The 22850-nt window shown below is 36.3% G+C and overlaps 1 protein-coding gene across 2 annotated transcripts in view; it reads right to left on the bottom strand.

The window, feature by feature from the left end:
- Positions 1-19026: 19026 nt before the first annotated feature.
- cdh9.S (cadherin 9, type 2 (T1-cadherin) S homeolog) overlaps positions 19027-22850 on the bottom strand; it is a 92880-nt gene continuing 89056 nt past the window's right edge. For both annotated transcript variants that reach the window (XM_018269496.2, XM_041567649.1), the window contains one exon: positions 19027-19905. In XM_018269496.2, the coding sequence (XP_018124985.1) occupies positions 19415-19905 (491 nt within the window). In that variant the 3' untranslated portion in view covers positions 19027-19414. The remainder of the gene's footprint in view (positions 19906-22850) is intronic.

Here is a 22850-nt window from a genome sequence, read left to right on the forward strand (position 1 = left end):
GATAGTTTTGTTAATATGGCAATACTGTAAATGCAACCATAGAACCCAGATTGAATAATTTTCATTTACCAGTTATTACCTGTCCTAAAACTTTTTCCTACCTTACATTATGCTAAGAATTCAAAAGTATTATTTGTTTTCAGTCAAATAAGGAGACACTTTAAAATTGGGATTAAAAACAACATTAATCAATGCCCTTTTTAAAGAGAACATCCAAAGAAATTTGAATGTCCTTATATACATATAGATATATAAAATATTTCATAATGGGATTAAAAAAAATAATTAAAAATAATTAAAATAATCTCATCACCTCCCTTTTTCTCCACCTTCACTTATTAATCAATGCCCACGATTCTTTATTTGGCATTTTTAACCCACAATATGTCCAAATCTTTACTCATATGCGCATAAAGGAGATCACTGTTACATTCTCCCAAGAGTTCTTTGCGGGATCCTGGCCACTCCCACTCAGCAAAAGTGTCCAAAACATATAAGGTACTCACTGTCCAGGATCAACTGTAGTATCTCACAGATTATGTTAAAACGTGATCTCTTTATTTCATCCATTAAAAGCTGTTAATATAATTTTTAGCTACAGTTCAGTGTCTACATGTTCAAAACTGCTGACGCATTTCGTAATCACGTGGGTCACTTCCTCAGAGCATGATTGCATCATACAAACTGGCATAACTTTATAGATAGTAGTACATACCATCTTAAATACAGATGCAGCCACTTTGGTTTGTCTGTTTGACACAGAATAACTAAACACAGATATCCCATTTATCTCATTTAACACAGAAAACTGTGTCACAACAACCCATCTAATTAAAGCATTCACCATTGTGAACAATGGAGCTTTGGTATGCTAATGAAAAGGTTAAATGCATTAAATGAGTTAAGATGACTTAAGATAACACAGTTTCTTCAATTACCCCTGAGTCATGACGCATTTAACTCACAAATCCAAGTGGCTTCATCTGTACTTAAAGTTATACACACACTCATTAAATTTACATAAAATCTCTTTAAAAGCAACAAACCTTTTGGTTATTTATCCCATACTAATATATATAATGGAGTGGCGTATTATTTCATCTCATATTGCTTCATTTACCTTAGATATAATTTAGTATATGTGCGTGACTTTTCTCATTCACCTCAATGCAACCTTTTCCTTTACCCACATTGATTCCATAAGAGTGACACATATTCTATTTTCTTCAACTCTTATTTGATATCTAGGTAATATTTAATTTCTCAATCCTTATGCAATCCTGCTGGTTGCTCAGTTTCTAATGTAAACATCCACCAAGTTTCTCTTTTGTTTAGAAGTTGTCAGTGCCATCCCTTCTCTTTCCTAGTTTTACATGTTGTAGGCTCTGAAAAGAGATACATTTTTCATTGTCATTATGTTCATTCAAGACATGGTTCGCTATTGCAGAGGAGGTATCCTTTCTTCCTATACATGCAACGTTTTCCAAGACCTATCTTTCATTCTCCTTGATATTCTCCCTACATATTGACGTCCACACACATTGCTCATGTTGCTAGATATAAATAGATACAACATTAACGGTCCTACAATTCACATATGTTTTACATTTGTATTTTTTCCTGTAGTTGTGCATTTAATGGGCTTAGATACAGATGCAGCCACTTTAGTTTGTCTGTTTGACACAGAATAACTAAACACAGATATCCCATTTATCTCAATTAACACAGAAAACTGCGTCACATCATCCCATCTAATTAAAGCATTCACCATTGTGAACAATGGAGCTTTGGTATGCTAATGAAAAGGTTAAATGCATTAAATGAGTTAAGATGACTTTAGATAACACAGTTTCTTCAATTACCCCTGAGTCATGACACATTTAACTCACAAATCAAAGTGGCTTCATCTGTACATTCATGAAGTTACATGCCTTACATATCTTTGCCCCACATCTATATGTTCCATATATATTCCATAGAATTCTAGCCACTTTGTAGATCTTTCCTTATCTGGTAACATACTAGGAGAGACATAATTAGCTATCGTTCTACTTCTCTGATAGGAGAACCATCATTTTACCAATATTTATTTGGGCATCTATTAGCTTCCAATCTTTCCATATTATTATGTTTCTAATCTGTCACAAAATATATATCCAATCTCTTTCTTTCTTTTTGATCTTTAATTCTTTCATCCCTATTATCTCCATTCTCATCTCCATTATTCTCACTTTTAAATCATCTCATATTTATATTTATCTTGCTTTTTCCTTCTTCTTTCATAGACTTTTTTTATACAAAGTACATTATAGACCCTAGCAGCCAAACTGTCCCATAGCTCTGTTGCACCCTTCTGGAAGGCATCCCAAGTGGAGCAGATCCTCCTCAATCTGAGGAACTGTACAATCAGAATACCCTCCAACAGGGGCTTGGGATGACGACTATCTCTTGATAGTAAGGGATTTCTACTTCTAATTGGCTTTCTATAAATTTCTGTAAGCACTTCTTGTGAAAATTGTATATCTAGAAATTCTATACTTCTACTTCCAATATTATGTGTGAGACTAATGCCAAATTAATTATTACAATATCAAAGAAACCTATCTGATCTTCATCCCTTTCCAAACCCACAGTAGATGCCATAATTATCCAAGGATTTAAATTTGGAATCAACAAAATAAGGAGACATAAGGTGTTAATGATTAAAGTCTGATATTTTAAGGTCAGAGTTTTAAAGGGGAAAAACTATTTTTTTTCGTAGGAAAAAAACCTTGATTTTTCAAGACTTATTAAACCCAGATCCAAATAAAAAGTACTCCATCTCAAATCTGCTGAGGTCATGTAGAAGTCAATGGCTGTTTACAATTGCAAGATATCATGATCTGCATTGAATACAATACAATACAATAATCCAAAAAATTGCACAATTCCGATTTGTTATTGAGTCTTGTCCCGCACCATATATTTTTTCAAGTAAATTCAATGATTAATATGGTAAAAATGTGTAAAGGAATTTGGTTGGAGTGGTTTTAGGGAAATAGTAAATAGCCCCCAAAAACTTTGGATGGAAAATATCTATTGTGGTTCCATTTTCTTTCTACATGCTTTCTTATATTTTTTTTACATTTAATCTGCCTAGGTCAGATATGTTACTACCTTTAAAGGACAACTATATTCATAACTGGAATGTTTTAATATATAGTAAATGTCTGTGATCATGGACACATTAGCTATAAAGATATGAATCTGTGCAATATTTCTTTCATATGGCTCCTATGCTTATGTTCAGTATTAATCAGTGGTTGACTTTACAATAACTGGACACAGTAGGTTTGCAATGCAATATATAAGATTTAAAACAATTTTAAGTTTTTCTTAAATTTTAGCTTTTTCCTCAAACATTTTTATACCATGCCACATTATATTAATTTCTGACCTGTGGTTCTGACTTCATAGTTACAGAACATTACATAAAGGGAATTCTTTATCAATTTAATTAAAATATTTCTAAATCCAGCATTAACATTTTCCAATGAATTTATTCTGCTGAATCCAAGAGTGACTGCAAGTTCATATATTTAGTTAAATTCCCTTTTCTTTTATAGTTGCCTGTTTATATCATTAATCTAAGCATTGACAGGCATTTTAATTAATATTGCTGATTTGCTTGAGCTGATCATACAGCAAGGCTAAAATATCCCTATCAATCAAATTCCAATACAGAAACAACTATTCTGGTGCAAAGCGACTACACATTCAGTTTTTCATAACTTTAAATTTATATATAGACTTATTTATTTAGTTTATCTGACATATCAGAAATACAATGCAACTGAACAAATGAATTCTAAAGATGATGATCAGTCATTACATTTATCTTTTTTGGTGAAATAATATGAAGACAGGAACATTTTCTATTCTTTACAGTATGTAAATGTATTTTAAAAACTAGTACACATTTGTGTTATATTTGACATTCTGTTGTTGGCTAGAAAACTTTTATTAGAAGTAAAGTGGCTATTTACAAGCAGGGAGACAATGCGCAAAATAAACCAGCCATAATCCATTATTTTTTGCACTACATCCATTATTTTTTGCAATACATTTGCCCACTACTATAAGTACTACATGTAAATGCTTTAAGTGTATATTTATCTCCTGGTCTTACCCACTGTCATGTCTTCCCTGGGGAGACGTCATGGAGTACCTGGAAGTTGGGAGCCTGAAGACTGGCTAACCCGGGTTGTAAGAAGAATTTCACCGGCACACACTCCTGTGTGCCGGTGAAATTCTTCTTACCCTTGTTGTGAGGTGGCCGATTCCTCTATCACTGGGCACCAGGATAAGAACCTTTGGGAGTGTGCGGTGTGCGGCTTCTCCAAAGTTCACTTGGACTAACCCGGGTTGTAACCATACACAGCATTGCAGAGATCCAAATCCATGATAATGGTAAAATATATGTAATAAACTTAGAAGTGATTACAACTCATGGTGTTCACAAAGTATATACAAACTTGTAGTAGAAAGCGTCAGGCAGGGATACAGTCCAGAAACAGGCCAAACAGTAAACCCAGGTGGCAGACAAACAAAGTCGAGGGACAGGGCAGTAGTCAGAACCGGGGAATCTACAAGCAGAGCAAGGAGGGGCACTAAGAACAAGGCAGGAACTTGGAACTTGAAACAGGGCGGGTCACAGGAACTTGGAACTTAAAAGATGAATACAGTAGCAGCAAGGTCACGGAAACAGCTTAATGACCAGAGGTCAAGGGCAGGCTTGTAAAAGGTCAGGAATGGATAATGAGAAACAGATGGGGATAATGAGATGGGCTGAGAGGTAAAGCAGAAGACAGGAGTATATCAGGAACAGAAATTAAGAACAAAACAAGATTAAGGACCTCCAGTGGCATGACAGGTAAGTGCACAGTAAGTTAGCACAAAGTCCAGAGTTCGAAAACCCAGCAAGTCCTGACAACCACACTATAAAGCTGGCCATTAATGATATAAGTTGACAATACAGACCAAGCAGGCAACTTTTTTTTACCTATGTAATGTATAAGACCTTCCTAACACAGTGGGGGTCATTTATAAAGTTCGCGCAGCGCATATTTTTCGCAAATGGTTGTATTGCGCATGTTTTTTGCTGAGCGCTAATATATTGCACTGCTCTGCCCGTCTTTCCGGTTTTTGCGAATTCGCAGTGTGAATAAATTTTCGCAAATGGCGCGCAAATGAGACAGTAGTTTGCGCGAGCGCACCCAATGTGCGAGGTTGTTGTGCGCGAAAATAGCGTTAAATTTGCAAAACTGTTTTGCGAATATTTTATCCACCACCAAAGTTGTGGTGTAATTGAGTCGCAGAGTGTGCGCATAAAGATTCGCAATTTGCGAATTGTGACATATTTATAAAGCCCCTTTAGATATTCGCATTGTGAATAAAAAATTCGCAATTCTGTATGCACCCTCTTATTCAGCTTTATAAATATAACCATGCGCAGGGCAAATATATTCACTTTGCGAACCAATCTGCCCTGCGCGAAGTTTATAAATGACCCCCAGTATGTAATAGGACAGATATCTATCAGAAAATTCACAGAAAGTCACTTGTTCCTCTGAAAGGTGACTTCCGCCAGTGAGAGCTGGCTCATACATAATGCTTGGCTATGTCCACGTACTTCAAGAATTCATGGAAGCAATCATTTGTAAACATAAACATAAAATACTAACCCATGTAGGAATTCAAAGCTTAATATGTGCAATACCCAATTTTTATTCATTTATTATAGCTTAGTTATATGTTTAAATTCTGATATGTTTTTGCATAAATAATTATTTGGCATGTTTTGTGTTGCATTATGCACTACTACAGACTAATAAAAAGCAAAATTACCCAGGAAGTTACTTTTAATTAAAGATAGTTTGAAAAGAGACGTTAGTTTGAATTCAATTTGTGTAGCAGTGCATCCTTAAATATGCACGAGAGACCATTTTATTATAGTTGTAATTTGTGATAAGATAATTACTTTATCACTGTTTAATATAACATTATTTTATAGAGGATGGTGTATTTTCTTCTGGTTTATTGGAAACATTACTGTCAATACCACTGCATTCTGTTTTGCAAGTTATTTTCAAAAATGCAACTGCAAAGCTGCATCCTGTTTATTTTTGCATAAGCTCTGTAGTATTAAATCTATAGTATGGGATCTGTTATCTAGAATGAAAAGGTCATCTCCCATAGACTCCATTAAAATTAAATAATTGAATTTTTAAAAATGTATTTCCTTTTTCTCTGTAAAAATTAAACAATACATTGTACTTGATTCAAGCTAATATATAATGATTCCTTATTGGAAGCAAAACCAGTATATTGAGTTTATTTAATGTTTAGATGATCATCTAGTGGATTTAAGGTACGTTATCCAAAAGACTCCAAGTCTAAAGCATTCTGCACAAGGCTCTTCTTCTGTTGCAAGCTGGGTTTGAAGTGCGCAACTTGTGGGTTTTGAAGCGCACGCCGTGCCTAACATCATTGCGCTTGGAGTAGAATTCAAATATTTAAAGGTACCACATCCCTATTGACATCGCCCAACGTAGGTCTCTTTTCAGATAGTTCCTGTGTGTGCTTCTTGTCTTGTTTTCCTGTTCTGTACCCATGCCTGTCCCTGACCTCTGCTAGTTTGCTGCCCATCCTGATATTTGCCATCTCCCTTTGTGAAACCAACTGAGTTGCTGCCCCCACCGGGAAAAATTATTTTTACAATCTTTTGGTGTCAAGTCTACCTCACCTTGAGCGTTTGTGCAAATTTTAAATTTTAATAAATAAAGAAATAAATAAGACCCATCTTAACAAACAAGCAGCTCTAAAAAAACGTTTGTGAGACTCAACTGGGTAAAGTTGATCAAATGCACCAAGCTGCACTTTTGCACCCTTCCCTAGCACATCAGGTTTTGATTTCTGTATTAGAATTTTAAGTTTGCCAATGATTAGTTTAACTGCTGCAAAGGTTAAGCCACCTTCTGTTTTTTTTAAATTTTGTGCCTCACTTAGCTTGAGTGCTCCAAAGAAACATTTAAAAAAAAAATTGGTGCCCTTTTGTTTTTAATCCTATTATATATTACATGTTGCTGTTTTGATTTAAAGGGCTGCCACAAGGCCCAGCTACTGGAATTACTAACCATTTTAGCTCAAACTCAAGCTCTTTTTTACCCAAAACTACTTTGTGATTTTCTGACAAGAAATAATGCAAGTTCTAACTGTAAAAGGAAGAAGTGCAGGAGGAAAAGAGGAAAGTGTGTCCATCCCTTGGCGATGAACCTAGCATAAATGCTTGCCCTTTCTATGTATGTGAGCACAGTTCCTTACATGCCAGGGACAATGGGGTGAAATTATTTATAATGGTAGTGTTTTGGTGTTTGAATATCCTATGGCACATCCCCATCACTTCATTCTATGTCTTGCCAAAGTAAAACTATATGGTGGCTTAAAATAAACATAATTGTAAATTGCTTTACAATTTAGATAGTGATGGTTGTACCTTTTACACCTTAGAATGCGAAGCTAATGTAAATGTCTCATATGTTAAAGACTTGGTTATAATTTTTCTTATGACCAACATAAAGCTTTAGAATACTTGAAAGCCAATTACGATATGATTACTGCTAGAGCGGATGGACAAAAAAGGTGGCACAGACTTAATGAGCAGAATAGATTATGTTCGTGAGTGCAATTTGTAATTACCAAAAGACACAGTTTTCTACACCTACTGATTATAACCTAACTCCACTTATTTGATCTTGTATTAAATCCATTTTCCAAACTAATGAGATCATGTATAATGGGCTGTTATAAAAAATATAACAGAGATATAAAATTTATGACAAAAGTCATCTCTTGGATATTCTTACCTTTTACACCTTAATGGGCTTGCTCTGAAGTGAAATATAGCTTACCAACAGCAGTTTTAATGGATTTTTACTGCAGTAAGATTAACTCAGCAACATCAGTTTAACTGGATGCATTTCAGATCAGTCAGTGCTTAACTATTCAGCACTAGCAATTCCAGGAGTTCATGTTATAGGAATACAAACCCATCATCAGAGAGAGTTGATGAACAGCCTAGAACAGGGCTTTTGGAGCTCTAGTGGGAGAGATTCCTTCCAAGGAGGGGTACCAGCCCACAATTTGTCTAAACAGACAGGCCTGCCCCATTGTGCTTAGTGTAAATTTGCAGAGGTGCATAGTGCATGTTTAGGTATAAATAGCTTCAATGAATGGTGCCCAGGTCTTAAATGAAAAATGATTTTATATACAGCGTTCTAGGCTTTGGAAAAGCTCCAGATGCAAGGTTGTGTTTTATGGGAAGAAGGTGTAGAGACTAATCACAAGGTAAGCTTGAGAGGTGTTCCGTAACAGATTTGCCATAAAAGGCATAAGGTAATGTATGAAATGACTGTGGATAAACAGCATGAGGTGTTTAGTGATGGGCGAATTTATGCGGCAGGCGCAAATTCATGGCGAATTTGCGCGATTCGCCGCCAGCGAATTAATTCGCAAATTTTTCGCCGTTTCGCATATTTTTGCGCAAATTCGCCCATCACTAGAGGTGTTAAGTCATGGCTGAATAGGTAGGGAATACTGAGGTTAATAATATGGAACCAGAAGGAACTGCGTTTATCAGCAAGATTGCTTGGAGGGTAAGATTTAGCATTGAAGATTCAATTTAATCTGAAGTGTTGGGATGATGTTAATCTTGAGAAAGGGTCAGGTGTGACCCGAAACGTTGCTGTAATGCCCTAAAGGGTTTCAATAAAGGCATTTTTATTTTATGAAGGAGTGGTGCTGTTTCATCTTGTAACCTGATAAATAAAGACATTTGTAATTAGGCAAGTTTGATGATACTAGAATGTATTTGTCAATTTAATTTAAAAGGGCCCTTATTTGCATAATGAAAGAAAATATTATTCCCACATTATTTAAGCTTTGTTATTTCTATTCAAAGCAGTGTTTGGTTATTCCTTTCTGTTCTCTGGCTCTGATCTGACTCTTAAAACAATATAACAGAAGTAGCATTATGCTTCACGCAAAAGTTTGCAAAGCTGTGTAAAAATTCACCAGAATTCCTTGAAGTAAATTGGAGGGTAAAATGCCATTACTGTTAAGGTGTTTTAGCTCTGCATTATATATACTGCCATTGTAGATATATAGAGCATGCACACTAAAAAAGCAATCATTACCATATTCACACAGTGGTATTCTTAAAAAGCTTTCTTTATGTAATATAAATGCATCCACAAAATTACTTCAAACAATCAATTTGAATCAAGAATATTCACATATTAGAGAAAAAAAAGAATTTTTTTGAGTGTTTACATACCACCAATTTGTAAGGCGTACACCAAGTCAAACAAGTGAGCAGACTTGGTATACGCATTACAAATTGGTGGCATGTAAATGCTAGAAAAATTAAATTTTTTCTCTAACATGTAAATATTCTTGATTCAAATTGATTGTATGAAGTAATTTTGTGGATGCATATTTCCCACAAAACTAGCAAAAAATTTGCAAAACTACAATTTTGCCAGTGTCAAGAAAGGCCCCGGCTTCAAAGTTTACACCGGTGCCAATGTCAATGGCCATCTGTTAATCGCCGCTGCCGTCAAAATTGGCGTCTGCGTCAGAATCATCAATGGCGTAAAAAAAAAAAATTCACGGCAAATTCTCAAATTTATTCGCCGGCAACGAAACAGCGAATACATTCGCCCATCACTACTCAGATTACATTGGGTGATATTGGAAGCGAGGGACAGATAATAATGACGTCTGCATTGCATGGCAAAATTAGTAACATACACTCACAAAAAAAATTACTGCTGGCAAAATCCACAAATTTCACCATAAGGGTGTAAGGTGAAGGTTTCAATGCCTAGACAAGTATCAAAGCCAGGAGTGCAAAAGATGTAGATACAATAAATACAGTTTTTAATAATAATTACATTTTTAAACAACCTTTAAACTATTTAAAACATCTTTTACAGTGCAAAAAAACTGTTTAATTTAATGTTGGAGCCTTTTATTGCTCATGCACAGAGGATTTCTATTCAAGGTCTGACTTCACTCTTCGCCTTATGCAGCACTGATGGACATAGGCTAACCCTGTCCTTATTGTCTGACATAAGGACAGACATTAAGTTCATGGACCAGCTGAGGTCTGCCTCAGTTGGAGCTCCCCAACTTGCATGTTTGAATTACATGTAAGTTAAGAATGGGTAGGAGGTGGGATCTCCCTCTCCTGCTCTTTAGAAGCAGCAGGTCTCTGTACTCTGGAGTGAAATGGAGTGCAGAGACATGTGACAATTTATTTATATAGGAGCCGATGTGTAAAAATCCATCATGGATTTAACTTCAATAAATGACTGAGCCTGAAAAATGTAATTATCTTTGATGAACAGATGAGCAAACATTGATATGTGGATGAGGTCTACTACTAATATTTGAAACGTTATGGACATATTTTTTTAGTGGAGCAGCTCAGACATCTATTCATTCTTTTTCTATTTTAATTTGTTAATAAATTCCTTTGAGGCTGATATTGAAAACATGGTCTGATAGAGAACCATGAACACCATAGGTTAATGGGACTGCACTAGGCAAACCCATTATGGAAAAGGACCTTGGAGTCCTTGTAGATGATAAACTTGGCTGTAGCAAGCAATGCCAGCCAGCAGTATAAGATTTTGAGTCATATTAAAAGGGGCATAGATTCAAGGGAGGAGGAGGTCATTCTTCCACTTTATAGAGAACTAGTAAGGCCCCATCTAAAATATGTTGTACAGTTTTGGTCTCCAGTGCTCAAACAGGACATTACTGAATTAGAGAGGGTACATAGAAGGGCAATTAAGCTGGTAAAAGTTATAGAAAATCTTAGCTATGAGGAAAGACTGGCCATATTGGGGATGTTCATGAAGAAGCGCTTAAGAAGAAGCGCTTAAGGGGTGATATGATAAAATATGTATAAATATATAATGGGATAAAAAGCGAAAATTTATTTCATACTTACCATAATTTTCCTTTCCTGGCCACTATATATGTCGACATAAACACTGGGTAGGTATCCCCGCCCCCATCCCGGAGCAGAAAGTCCCTCTCCTACAAACCCATACTAATACCCCCCCCCCTTGGCCAGTAGTCTAAATAATTTAGTCCAAGAAGGGAGGGTATGTTGACATATAGTGGCTAGGAAAGGAAAATTACGGTAAGTATGAAAACTATTTTCCCTTTTCCTGCCAACTATATGTCAACATAAACACTGGGATGTACCCAGCAATGCCAACAAAATACGGTGGGAAATAAGACAACTCAACCAATGCTTTAGAAAAGGTTTAATTAGAGTTTAAGGACTCCAGAATCAAACTCCACGTCTGTATGAACATTGACCCGATAAGGATTCATGAAAGTTCTAGCTGACTTCCAAGATGCTATCTGACAGATTCGATCCATCTGAACTTTACCCACTGCTGCCTAGGATGTGGCCACTGCCCTTGTAGAGTGAGCTTTTATCCCCTTGGGAGCTAGCTTTCCCTGCAACTGGCAGGCTTTGGAAATCAGGATGACCAACTATCTGGAAAGAGCGGAAGAGGAGGCTGCCAGACCCTTCCTTGCTCCTGCTGGGACAAAAAAAAAAATCTTTGTGATCTTGAAGGTACCTGCGGAACACAGATACTGTTTAAGAGCCCTGACTGGATCCAGATTCCCAAACAGGGGATCCGCCCAGTGAAGCCTTGTCATAGCCAACAAGACTAAAACATGAACTTTTAGAGTTCTATATTGTAAACCCTTGTTCGATCTTTCCTGTAGGAAATCCAAAATTTGTGACAAATTGGGGACAAACTCTTCTAAACCGCACTGACTTTGCCAGACAAGAAATCTCTCCCAGACCCTGTAATATGTTCTAGAGGTTGGAGATTTTCTGGCTTGAAGAAGAGTTGCTATCACCGCTTCAGAAACGCCAGAGTTTTCCTGTCTCCTCCGCTCAGTCTCCATGCCATCAGAGAAAAGGCAGCTGGATCCGGATGAAACAGGGGCACCTGAAGGAGAAGGTATTTCCTCAATGGTAACCACCTCTGAAGCTTCAGAAGTAAAGGAAACCATGATCTCCGAGGCCAAAATGGGCAATCAGAACATCCTCCACTTTCTCACTCTGAATCTTAACCAGCACTGCCAGCAACAGCGGAACTGGTGGAAAGAGGTACACAAGGTGAAAATTCAACTTTTGTAGAACCGCATCCACTGCTGCTGCTTGAGGGTGGAATCTCCTGGAGAAAAATAGGGGCAACTAAGAATTGTTTGATGAAGCCATCAGGTCGATGATCGGCATGCCCCATCTCTTCACGAGTTGCTGAAACACTGCTGGGTTTAACAGCCTGTTGATTCTGGGACCCCGGACCATACACTGCCATCAGAGCTTCCATATTCTCTTCCACCCAGACAAGGATTGGAGATAACTCTTGCAGAAGCAGAACACTCCTTGTACCCCCCTGTCTCCTCATGTAAGCTACCACAGTAGTTTGTAGTTTGTCTATCCTGACCTTCACTGATTTTCTCTTCAAGAAATGAGCAAATGCTAGGAGAGCACACTTGACTGCCCTGATCTCCAAAATGTTGGAGGGTAGATGCCCTAAGGGGGTCTCCCAAACACTTGGGCCAAGTGAGAACCAAGGAGATCACCCTACCCTCGGGAGGTTGCATCTGTCGTCACCAAATCCCAAGAAAATTGACGAAGGGGAAACCCCCTCAAAAGGTTTGAAATATTCAACCACCACTGGAGATCTTCCTTTAGAAACTGTGGTAGCACAATTCTCTGAACCCAATCCTCCTGTCCTCTTGGAATTTGTCCAACTGGTGAAGAAAAACCTGCTGGGCTGTTCATGTGCCACTGAGCCCATTTGGTGCCTGGGATTGTAGAAGCCAGAAGACCTAGGATGGACATAAAATCCTGGCTGGACCACAGTCCTCGCTGATGAGAAGATAAATCCTCTGAATGATCTTGTGAGCCTTCTCCACTGGAAGAGACACTTGACCTGCAGACATGTTGAAAAGAGCCCCCAGGTAAAACAGAGACTGAGAGGGCTGCAGGGAACTCTTCTCCATGTTTATCAACCAGCCGTGGGCTGAAAGGAAAGAGATGACTCAATCCCTGTGCCTTAACAAGAGAACTGGATCTTTGTTTGTCAGAAGCAGATAGTCCAGATAATGCCATGTCCAATACCCTCCTTGAGAAGCTCCACAGTCAACGGAATTAGAATCTTCATAAAGTCCTGGTGGCTGAGGACAGATCAAATGGCAGGCAACTAAATTGAAAATGTATCTTGCCTATTGCAAACCGAAGGTTGATGACATGCTGCCACCGGGATATGAAGGTATGCATCTTTCAGATCTATGAAGATTAACCATTCTCCCTCCTGAACCACCGGAATGATGGTATGGATGGAGTCCATCTTGAACTTCCTTTGAGCTATGAAGACATTGTTTCTTCAAATCCAAAATCGGTCTCCAACCCCCTGAAATATAATGGAGTAAAACCCTCGATCCTCTTCGTTCTTCCCGAAGCGAAAAGATGGCTTCGTTGAGCAGCAACAGTCACAGATATTCTTCTAAGTCTTTTCCCAAGACTTTGGGATCAGAGAGATGACAAAAAATTCTTTACCCAGGACAGCGGAAAACTCTAGACAATATCCCTGCTTGAACACTGAAAGAACCCAAAGGTCTGACACCGTCTTCTCCCATTTGTCTGAAAAACTACGCAAGTCTGGCCCCTACCTTGGGCCCCTACCTCAGAAGGATTTTTTGTAAGCCTGGTCAGGCTTACCCTGACCTCGACTTGATGAAGTGCATGATGAAAAGCTGGGCCCTGCCCAAGAAAAAGATCTTGTTGTGTCTCTTTGGCTTCAATGGGCCAAACTGGATAATCCCCTCCCTCTTCCAGATCCTCAAAAAAGAAAGGATTTAAAAGACAAAGACTTGTGCTTCTTCTTTTCTTGTTGGAGAAAAATACTTTTTCCACCTCAGGACTTTGTTATGATGTAATCCAATTTTGCCCCATCAGTTTCACTCCTTTGAAAGGTAATGAACAGAGACTTAATTTGGAAAGAGTATCTGCTGACCACTGTCGCAGCCAGAGCGCCCTCCTGGCTGAAACAGACAGCACCATATTAGGAGCAGCCTCCTCCTATTGCAGCCTCCAAAACAAATGCAGCAGCCTGCTTAAGTTCAGACAAGCCCACAGAAACTTCCTGTAATTCTGCCCCTTCCTTTAATGCTGAATCCAATTTATTGATCTACATAGAGATGGCTTTAGCCACAGAAATCAAGACCACTGCAGGACGACAAGCAGCTCCAGCCACCTGAAAAACTTTTCTCAACCCTGATTCTGCTTTCCTATCCATGGCATCCTTTAGGACTGAAGAATCATCAATAGGAAGAGTAGTCTTCTTGGCTAAGTGAATGACTGCTGAATCAACAGCTGGAGGGGGTCCCAGCTCTTTGTATCGTATTCTATAAAAAGGGTACAACCTAGAGAAATCTAGAAGATAGAGAAGCCATAGAGTCTCTCTTGGATCCTTTAGCCCATTTCTGATTTGATCAGAGGGAGGGAAATGTACCTTGGTTCTGATCACAGATTATAAAACCTTGGATTTTGGAGCAGCCACAGTTGGGGACTCTGCCCCAATACCAGTCTTACAGCTTTGATCAAAGGACCGACTAAACTCAGATCAAAAAAAGTAAGAATCCATTTCATCTTCCTCCTCTTCAGAGAAAACATTTGACTGAAAGATAGGTCCGCTCTGTTCAAGATTAGATCTTGAGCTAATTCTTCATCTGAAGAGGCTAAATCCAGAGAGGACGCAAACTTGGATGCAGTGGCTGAAGCTTTAGAAATCCCCTGTGCTACTGCTTCAGAAATGCAGGCCAGTAAGTTGGAAGGAACAACAGAGCCTGGAGTCATAGAAGGAGACCGGGGGGAAGTTCCTGATATCAGAGAAAAGCAGTCTGCACAAAACTTTTTATTTGGCATGCTAGGGTTCACAAATCCCTAGCACTCTGTAATATTCTTCCTCTTGTCTACCTTCTCCTTAGGCAAGCTGCAATGAAAAAAGAAAAAAACTATAAAAAAGAGAACAATAATAAAAAATAATAATGGAGGGACCTACCTAGCTCTATCGAGGGACAGATTTACTTGAGGCAACGGGATCCATAGTGTTCTGTACAAAAAAATAACCATGAAAATTATCCTCTACAAACAGCCAAACGTAAGCAAGCCTGACAAGAAGTCACTACAGAAAGAAAAATACCTGTATACTAAAGTCCTGTAGAAAAACTCACTACCTGCAAGGCAGGAAAGAAGAGAGGGAGCGTGCCAGAAAACTACCTGCTATTTAAACCTTTAGCCTGGCCCCTTAATGACATTAATGAAAGTAGTATGTATTTTTTACAAAAATAGCTTTTTAAGAGCCAGGTATAACTTAAAAACTGGTCCAAGAAAGGGACAGAAAAAAGACTACTGGCCCTAGGAGGGCGGGGTATTTTTATAGGTTTGGGGAGGGATTTTCTGGTCCTGGATGGCGGCGGGGATATCTACCCAGTGTTTATGTTGATATATAGTGGCCAGGAAATAATAATCTCTCAAATTCTTTATTTACCAGCTTTCCAGCTGACACAAGGTCACCCATTCCGATTTGAAGAAAAAAGTTTCTGCCTAAATATTTGAAAGGGGTTTTTAACAATAAGAGCTGTGAATATGTGGAATTCTCTCCCTGAATCAGTTGTACTGGCTGATACATAAGATATCTTTAAGAAGGGATTGGATGGCTTTTTAGCAAGTGAGGGAATACAGGGTTATAGAAGATAGCTCATAGTACAAGTTGATCCAGGGAGTAGTCCGATTGACATTTTGGATTCTGGACGGAACTTTTTCCCTCTGAAGCAAATTGGAGAGGTTTTAGAAGGGTTTTTTTTGCCTTCCTCTGGGTCAACTAGCAGTTAAGCAGGTTAAAAAAAGTTAAAAGGGTGAACTTGATGTACGTGTGTCTTTTTTCAACCTAACTTACTATGAAAACTATGTTATTAATCCTTACTTTAAGCAGAACCAGCCTATTGTGATTATTTAATGTTTACATGAACTTCTAGTAGACTTAAGGTATGCAGCTCCTGGTCCCAACCATGCTGGATAACAGGTCCAAAACCTGTACCAAGAGATTGTAAGTGTACTGTTTTGGTACTAATACAGTATGATACTTAAGCCAAATAGAACAGCACCATACTGCATGCATATAATTGTTGGAAACTACTTCTACTATAGTCAAAGTGATGCTAAAATTTGAATATCATGACATAAATGTTAGTATAAGATTTATCATTAGTGATATGAATAGTGAATGATAACACCTAAAACCAACCAAGTTTTTAAATGTTAGCCTATAAATATAACACATTTTTCGTAACAGATAAAATTATAAACTGTGAGAAATATATATATATATATATATATATATATATATATATATATATATATATATATATATATGTTCATCTGGGTGGCACTCTGCTCCTAATGTAATACCCAGGTGCACGGTAAAACTTCATACAAATTTCCAAATGACCTCCAGGATTTTAAGCATGTTGGCTGTAACTGCACATATCAAATATAATGTTTTACACTAAAATCCTGGAGTTGCTGGTCATTTGGAAATATATACAGGCCATGAGATAGAGTTATATATAATGCATGTCAATGAAAAATGTAAGAATTGTCAAATTATTTTTGATTGCAACATTCTACTATATAAAAAAATGAGCAAAGGAGAAAATATAAATCCTAGGGGAACTCATTATCAGGAGATATGTGTTCCTCAATTCCTTGTTTCAAAGTGGGGAAAAAAATACAAATACTGAAAACATCATAAATGTCATGTAAAAAAAACAATAGAGAATAACATTGACTACCGTAAATTGTCAAAGAGAATAGTTGTCAATTTAGTGCAGTCTAGTATTTACTATTTAAAAAGTTCATTTATTCAGTGTCTTGGTTCTTCAAGGAACTCTTCTGAAGACAATGGTTTTTCTTCCCATAAGTGTTGGCCTTTGCAGAACTGCCATAAATAATTTCCTCAAAAAGTTTATAAGCAACCTCATGCAGTATACGTATGTTTTCAGATACAATGCATATTCTGGTGAGACCTTTGTCTCACTAATTTTCTTATGCTTAAGTCCCATTGGAGAAAACCCTTAAATTAGTGTGCACTAGATGGGAAACTGAGAGCAAAAACATACAAGTAGGAAAGCATTATGGGAAGTCTACCATTTATTAAAGATACAAAACTAAATAAAAAAAATATTTATGAGCTCATATATATGGTCAGGTCTAATGACTGAAGAAGGAGGAAGCCATGAGCATAAACCTCTGATACACAGTGCCCAAAGTGGAAAGAAGACTTAGGGGCACATTTACTTAGCTCGAGTGAAGGATTAGAAGGAAAAAAACTTCGAATTTCGAATTTTTTTGGCTACTTCGACCATCGAATTGGCTACTTTGACCTTCGACTACGACTTCGACTTCGAATCGAACAATTTGAACTAAAAAACGTTCGACTATTCGACCATTCGATAGTCTAAGTACTGTCTCTTTAAAAAAAAACTTCGACCACCTACTTTGCCACCTAAAAACCTACCGAGCACCAATGTTAGCCTATGGGGAAGGTCCCCATAAGCTTTCTAAGTATTTTTTTATCGAAGGAAAATCGTTTGATAAATGAATTAAAATCCTTCGAATCGTTCGATTCAAAGGATTTAATCGTTCTCTGGAGTAGGATGTTTGCCTCTAGCTCTGTGTTATTATGGAAATGTACCCAAATAACATTAAAACATCGATTCATTATCAATACATCAAAATAAACACAAATAAAGGATAAATATTGCATAAATATTGCATGATAAAATGTACTAATATCTTGGATATAGGGGCCCAAACTCCAATCTCAAACGCTAATCTCATATTTTGATAAATCTGCCCCATATGTACATTTTAATATAAAATATTTATTAAATGACCATTGTGGTTTTAGAGTCTTTCCCCACTATGTAATAAAAGGCACTAAGTTTGCCCAGGAGCAGTAACCTATAGCCACCAATAAGATGGTTGCTTTTAAACAGGTAACTTCTACATGCCGATTGCTATGGGTTACTGCCCCTGGGCAAACTTAGTGCCTTAAATTACATAACCCCATTTGACTTTAGCCTTGTGAAGGCTTATTTATTATTATAGTGGTTTTAGAAGTTTTTAAAACCATAACAAAAACTTACAAACTCTAAAACCACGATTATCATTGAAATTTTTAAAAGATCTGATCATACAAAGTGCAAATGCAAAAAATAGCACTGAATGATGCAGTAAAACATGTGAACACTGAAAATTTGTCCGATTTTATTTAAAGAGCTCCAAAAAAAATCAGGACCGTGACAACTTGTACTTGGCAAAGTTTGGTATTAGAGGTGTTCATGGTTTTTACACTTAATAAATCTTGAATTTTTAGAACTTTTAAGAAATATAGGAAAAAACACAATTTTTGAGATTTGTGAAAACAAAGTCACAATTGATTGTTAGTAAATGGGCCCCATAGAGTTTTCCATTCAATAAATATGCTTTTAAATATCCTATAGGAGTGAATATTTCTGTGGTAAACGCTTCTCACATTATATTAAATCTGCCTGTGTTGATTGAAGCTCGAGTCACTGTAATTATTAGTGTGTCCAATGAAAACAGTCTTTAAACATACACCACTGAAATAATAGGTATCCTCTCTGTAGTGTCTGAAGTGAGACTCACAATATAACATATTTATAACAATTTTTTTTATACAAATTTATATAACAAGCCTTAACTTTTTTGATATGTACATAATGTTTTAATGCTGATGGATATTTTTCAACATTTTTATTTTGTTTTCCAAGTTGCTGACCAGCCAAAAACTAATCTTTATAAAAAATAATTTATTTAGTAACAATACAAAAATATACCTATATATATTTATACAGTATAAAATGAAGTATGACAGATAAACATGGAGCATTTACAGTATATGTAATAATTAAAGTTTGTAGATAACTTTAATGTTCATGGTAGAATGTTCCTATCATTTTAGAATGATTATAGAAATAAAATTGAAAAAGTTCTTCATAAAAGGCACAAAAAGCATATCAGCAGTCAAATTACTTGTACATTCTTTTGAATAGATGTTATGTGAAGGGAAGGATGTTCTGTTTTTTTAATAGTTACAAAAATGTTAATAATTGATAAAGCATTTACAGCACAATAACTATAGGAGGTATAGGTTTTCAAATTGCTTATTATTTGAACAATGTTTCAGTCACTCTCTTGCCCGCCATACATATCAGCAAGTTTTTTAAACTGTGGTCCCCACTCAGTAAGATAAACATAGTTATCATCATCAAGGTTCTCATCAATCGCAGGGGACTCCAATGAGCTTAGAGTCTCTGCAATTGAATCATTGCCTTCATAAGCATAAGTTGCCAAAGAATCATATGGTGGGGCAGTTGTATCTGCATCATTTTCCTCTAGTTTTTTATGAATAGAATCTTGAACATCTATATTTTCCCAAAGAGGAACTGGTTTGCGAATTTGAAATACAGTGTCAGGGATAATGTCTCTTCTGAGTTTGTTTTCATCTCTTGCTTCTGGGTTTCTCAAGGTACTGATATCAAAAGCCTGTGTATCCTCTTCCCCTCCTCCTTCATCATTATATGTAACAACATTGTCTCTAACATCATCCTTTGAAAAAATTAAGGGCTCTTTTTTTCTTTGTCTTTTTAATGCTGTAAATAGGATCACCAAAGCTAGAACAAATAAAAGTAAATTGATTATTCATGGATATTATTATAATATTTATTTATAGGCAATACATTTAGGGGCAGATTTATCGAAGTAATGAGTAAAAGGAGTTTTTTTTAATTTCCAAAACTTCGAAATTCGAATAAAAAGACCAACCGAAATGTATTAAAAAAGTCAGTTTTTTCTTCGGGTGAATAGTCCATATTCGATCAAATTCGAATTGTACGAATCAAAGTAATAGAGCATTTGATCGAATTCAAATTGAAGTTTTTTTAAGTCCACCAAGTGAATCCGGATAGGTTCTAGGAGGTCACCATAAGCTAAAACAGCAATTCCGCAGGTATTAGATGGTGAATGGTCGAAGTTGAATTTTTAAATATTATTTTTATATATTATATTTTTCAATATTCGCATTTTCCAATTTTTTTTCCAATTTTTTTTCCAATTCAAATCGAATTTAATTTGGACTATTCCCTAGTCAAAGTACACAAAAATTAGCTCAAAATTTACATTTTTTTCATTAAAATTTTCACTTTGACCTTTGATAAATCTGTCCCTTAAAATGTTTTCATTGAACATAAACTCAAAAGTATGTTTTTTTTTTTTAAAACCTGGAGGCCTATTTATTAGAGGTCAAATATTTGTGGGTTTAGCATTTAAGACCATTATTAGACTCTATAAGGGGAAATGTAATTTAAAACAGTGCTTTTGCGAATGTTTGGCGCTGCTTGCAATGTAAAGTCATTCGCTGGTGAATATTGCATTGTTCATTACCGCTAAGCAAAGGTTAATGTTAACAAATACTCTGGTGTTCTGTTATATACTTTGTTGGAAACACTACACGCTTTTAAATACCATTTGTTCACAGATTTTTCGAGGAAGTGGTAGAGGTCTCAAATTGGTCATAAAATCTTGGTCGCTAACATTCACAAAATGGTCTAATAGGATCAGGACAACTCCGCTTGACTTCTATAAGACCTTGACACCTCAAATAAAACGTTTACTGTCAATTAAATAGCTTGTTTTTCATTTGTGACATCACATCACAAATAGTTAAGACATCACAACTAGTTTTTTATTGTTATTTTTGGAAATTGTAATTACATTTCCATCTTTTATTACATACTGCCATTATATATAAACCAAAGATTTGTAATTAGGCTACAGATGTTGTTATGATGGAATTACAACAATGAAGCTTGTTGTGTAAAATGCTCCAATTTGATTTATCAAATCAAATGTATCTGTTTTTTTTTAAATAATAAAGTTCGTCTAAATTAGAATAAACAATTTGACCTTATTTATTAATAAAAAAAAGCAAGATTAAATCCGGTGGGGGGAGAAATTAGCATCAATTTTTAACAGTGCGACTATTTTGTCCAAATGCATTAAATGGTTGTCCAAATAATTTTGATGCTTGAAGATTTTTATGTGAGCGGCTATTTTTTCGTCATGGCGGATTTTTGCCATGCAAAATTTTTCACCCATCACTACCTAAATATAATAATCTTAATCTGTTTTAAAGGATAGTCAAAACGCTTGCAGGAAAACTATACCCCAAACAATGTAGGTCTCTCTAAAAATATATGGCATAATATAGCTCATATGTAAAACCATGCTTTGTGTAGACAAGCCATTTTCATAATAATATACTTTTTTAGTAGTGTAGGTAATCCCATATAGAAAAATTTAATTTTTAAGGAAAAACTATACCCCTAAAATGTATACTTCAGCAACAGATAGTGTATATCAAATTAAGACGCATATTAAAGAATCTTACCAAACTGTTATATATATATCTTTAGTAAATATTGCCCTTTTAATGAACCATCATTTTGTGATGGTCTGTGTGCTGCATCAGAGATCACCTGACCAGAAATACTACAGCTCTAACTGTAAAAGGAAGACGTGTGGAAGCAAAAAACAGTACTCTGTTAATTGGCTCATGTGTCATAATATGTATGGTTTGTTTGTTTGCACTGTGTATAGTAGGATCCCAGGGGGTGGCCCTAAATGACAATTTTCTATGTTTGATTACCCAATGGCACATACTACTAAAAAAGTATATTCTTATAAACAGGGTTCATTTACATGAAGAAGGATTTTACATATGAGCTGTTTTATGCAATATCAATTTATAGAGACCTAGATTTCCTTTAAAAACTATGTTCTACCCCCCCTGGTATCCTACAATTCACAGTGCACACAAATGATACATGTTAGGTCACATGAGCTAATTAATGAATAAAGTTCTGTCTTTTGCTTCTATGTGTCTTATTGTTACATTTACAGCCAGGGGCATTTTGACGGTCCTTGTTGCCCTGAGGTGGTCTTTTTGATGCACCCTCACACACCATTTTGAGCGCCTGAGTGGTTGTGGGGGGGGGGGGTGCATGTCTAGCAATTGCACTCTCTGCACTAGCTGATCCGAAATTCTGATTTAAAAATTGGAATTTCTGCTCTTAGTTAACAGCAAATTTTTTTTTCCACCTCTGGTAACTTGCAGGCTGCTGCTGCCTGGCTAGTGTTACATTATTTATAGTCAGGTGATCTATAAGGTAGCACAGAGAATATAATAAAATAATGGCTCAAGGTAAGGCAATATTTACTTAATAAATATATATTCCAGTCTAATAAGATTCTTTAATATGTCAGTTAATTAAGATATCACATAGGGAATAAGTACAAGAGCCCATAGGGCAAAAATAAATTGTGCAACTTAGTACCCACTGAGCACTTGGGCCTGTGTGAGTTACTGTTCTATGCACATTGAGGCAGAATCAAAATTTGGGACAAAATACAAAAGTATGGAGCATGTTAATGTGGTGCCTATGTGCCTATCCCAGACAGATACAGTATGTATTCATTAAAAATCCCACTGTGTTGCTTGTATAAGTGTAAACAGCTGTGCTCATTACAAGTTAGGAGACAAGGAAAGTCAAAAAGTTTG

This window comes from Xenopus laevis, chromosome 6S, assembly GCF_017654675.1.
Source record: "Xenopus laevis strain J_2021 chromosome 6S, Xenopus_laevis_v10.1, whole genome shotgun sequence".
Taxonomy (NCBI): domain Eukaryota; kingdom Metazoa; phylum Chordata; class Amphibia; order Anura; family Pipidae; genus Xenopus; species Xenopus laevis.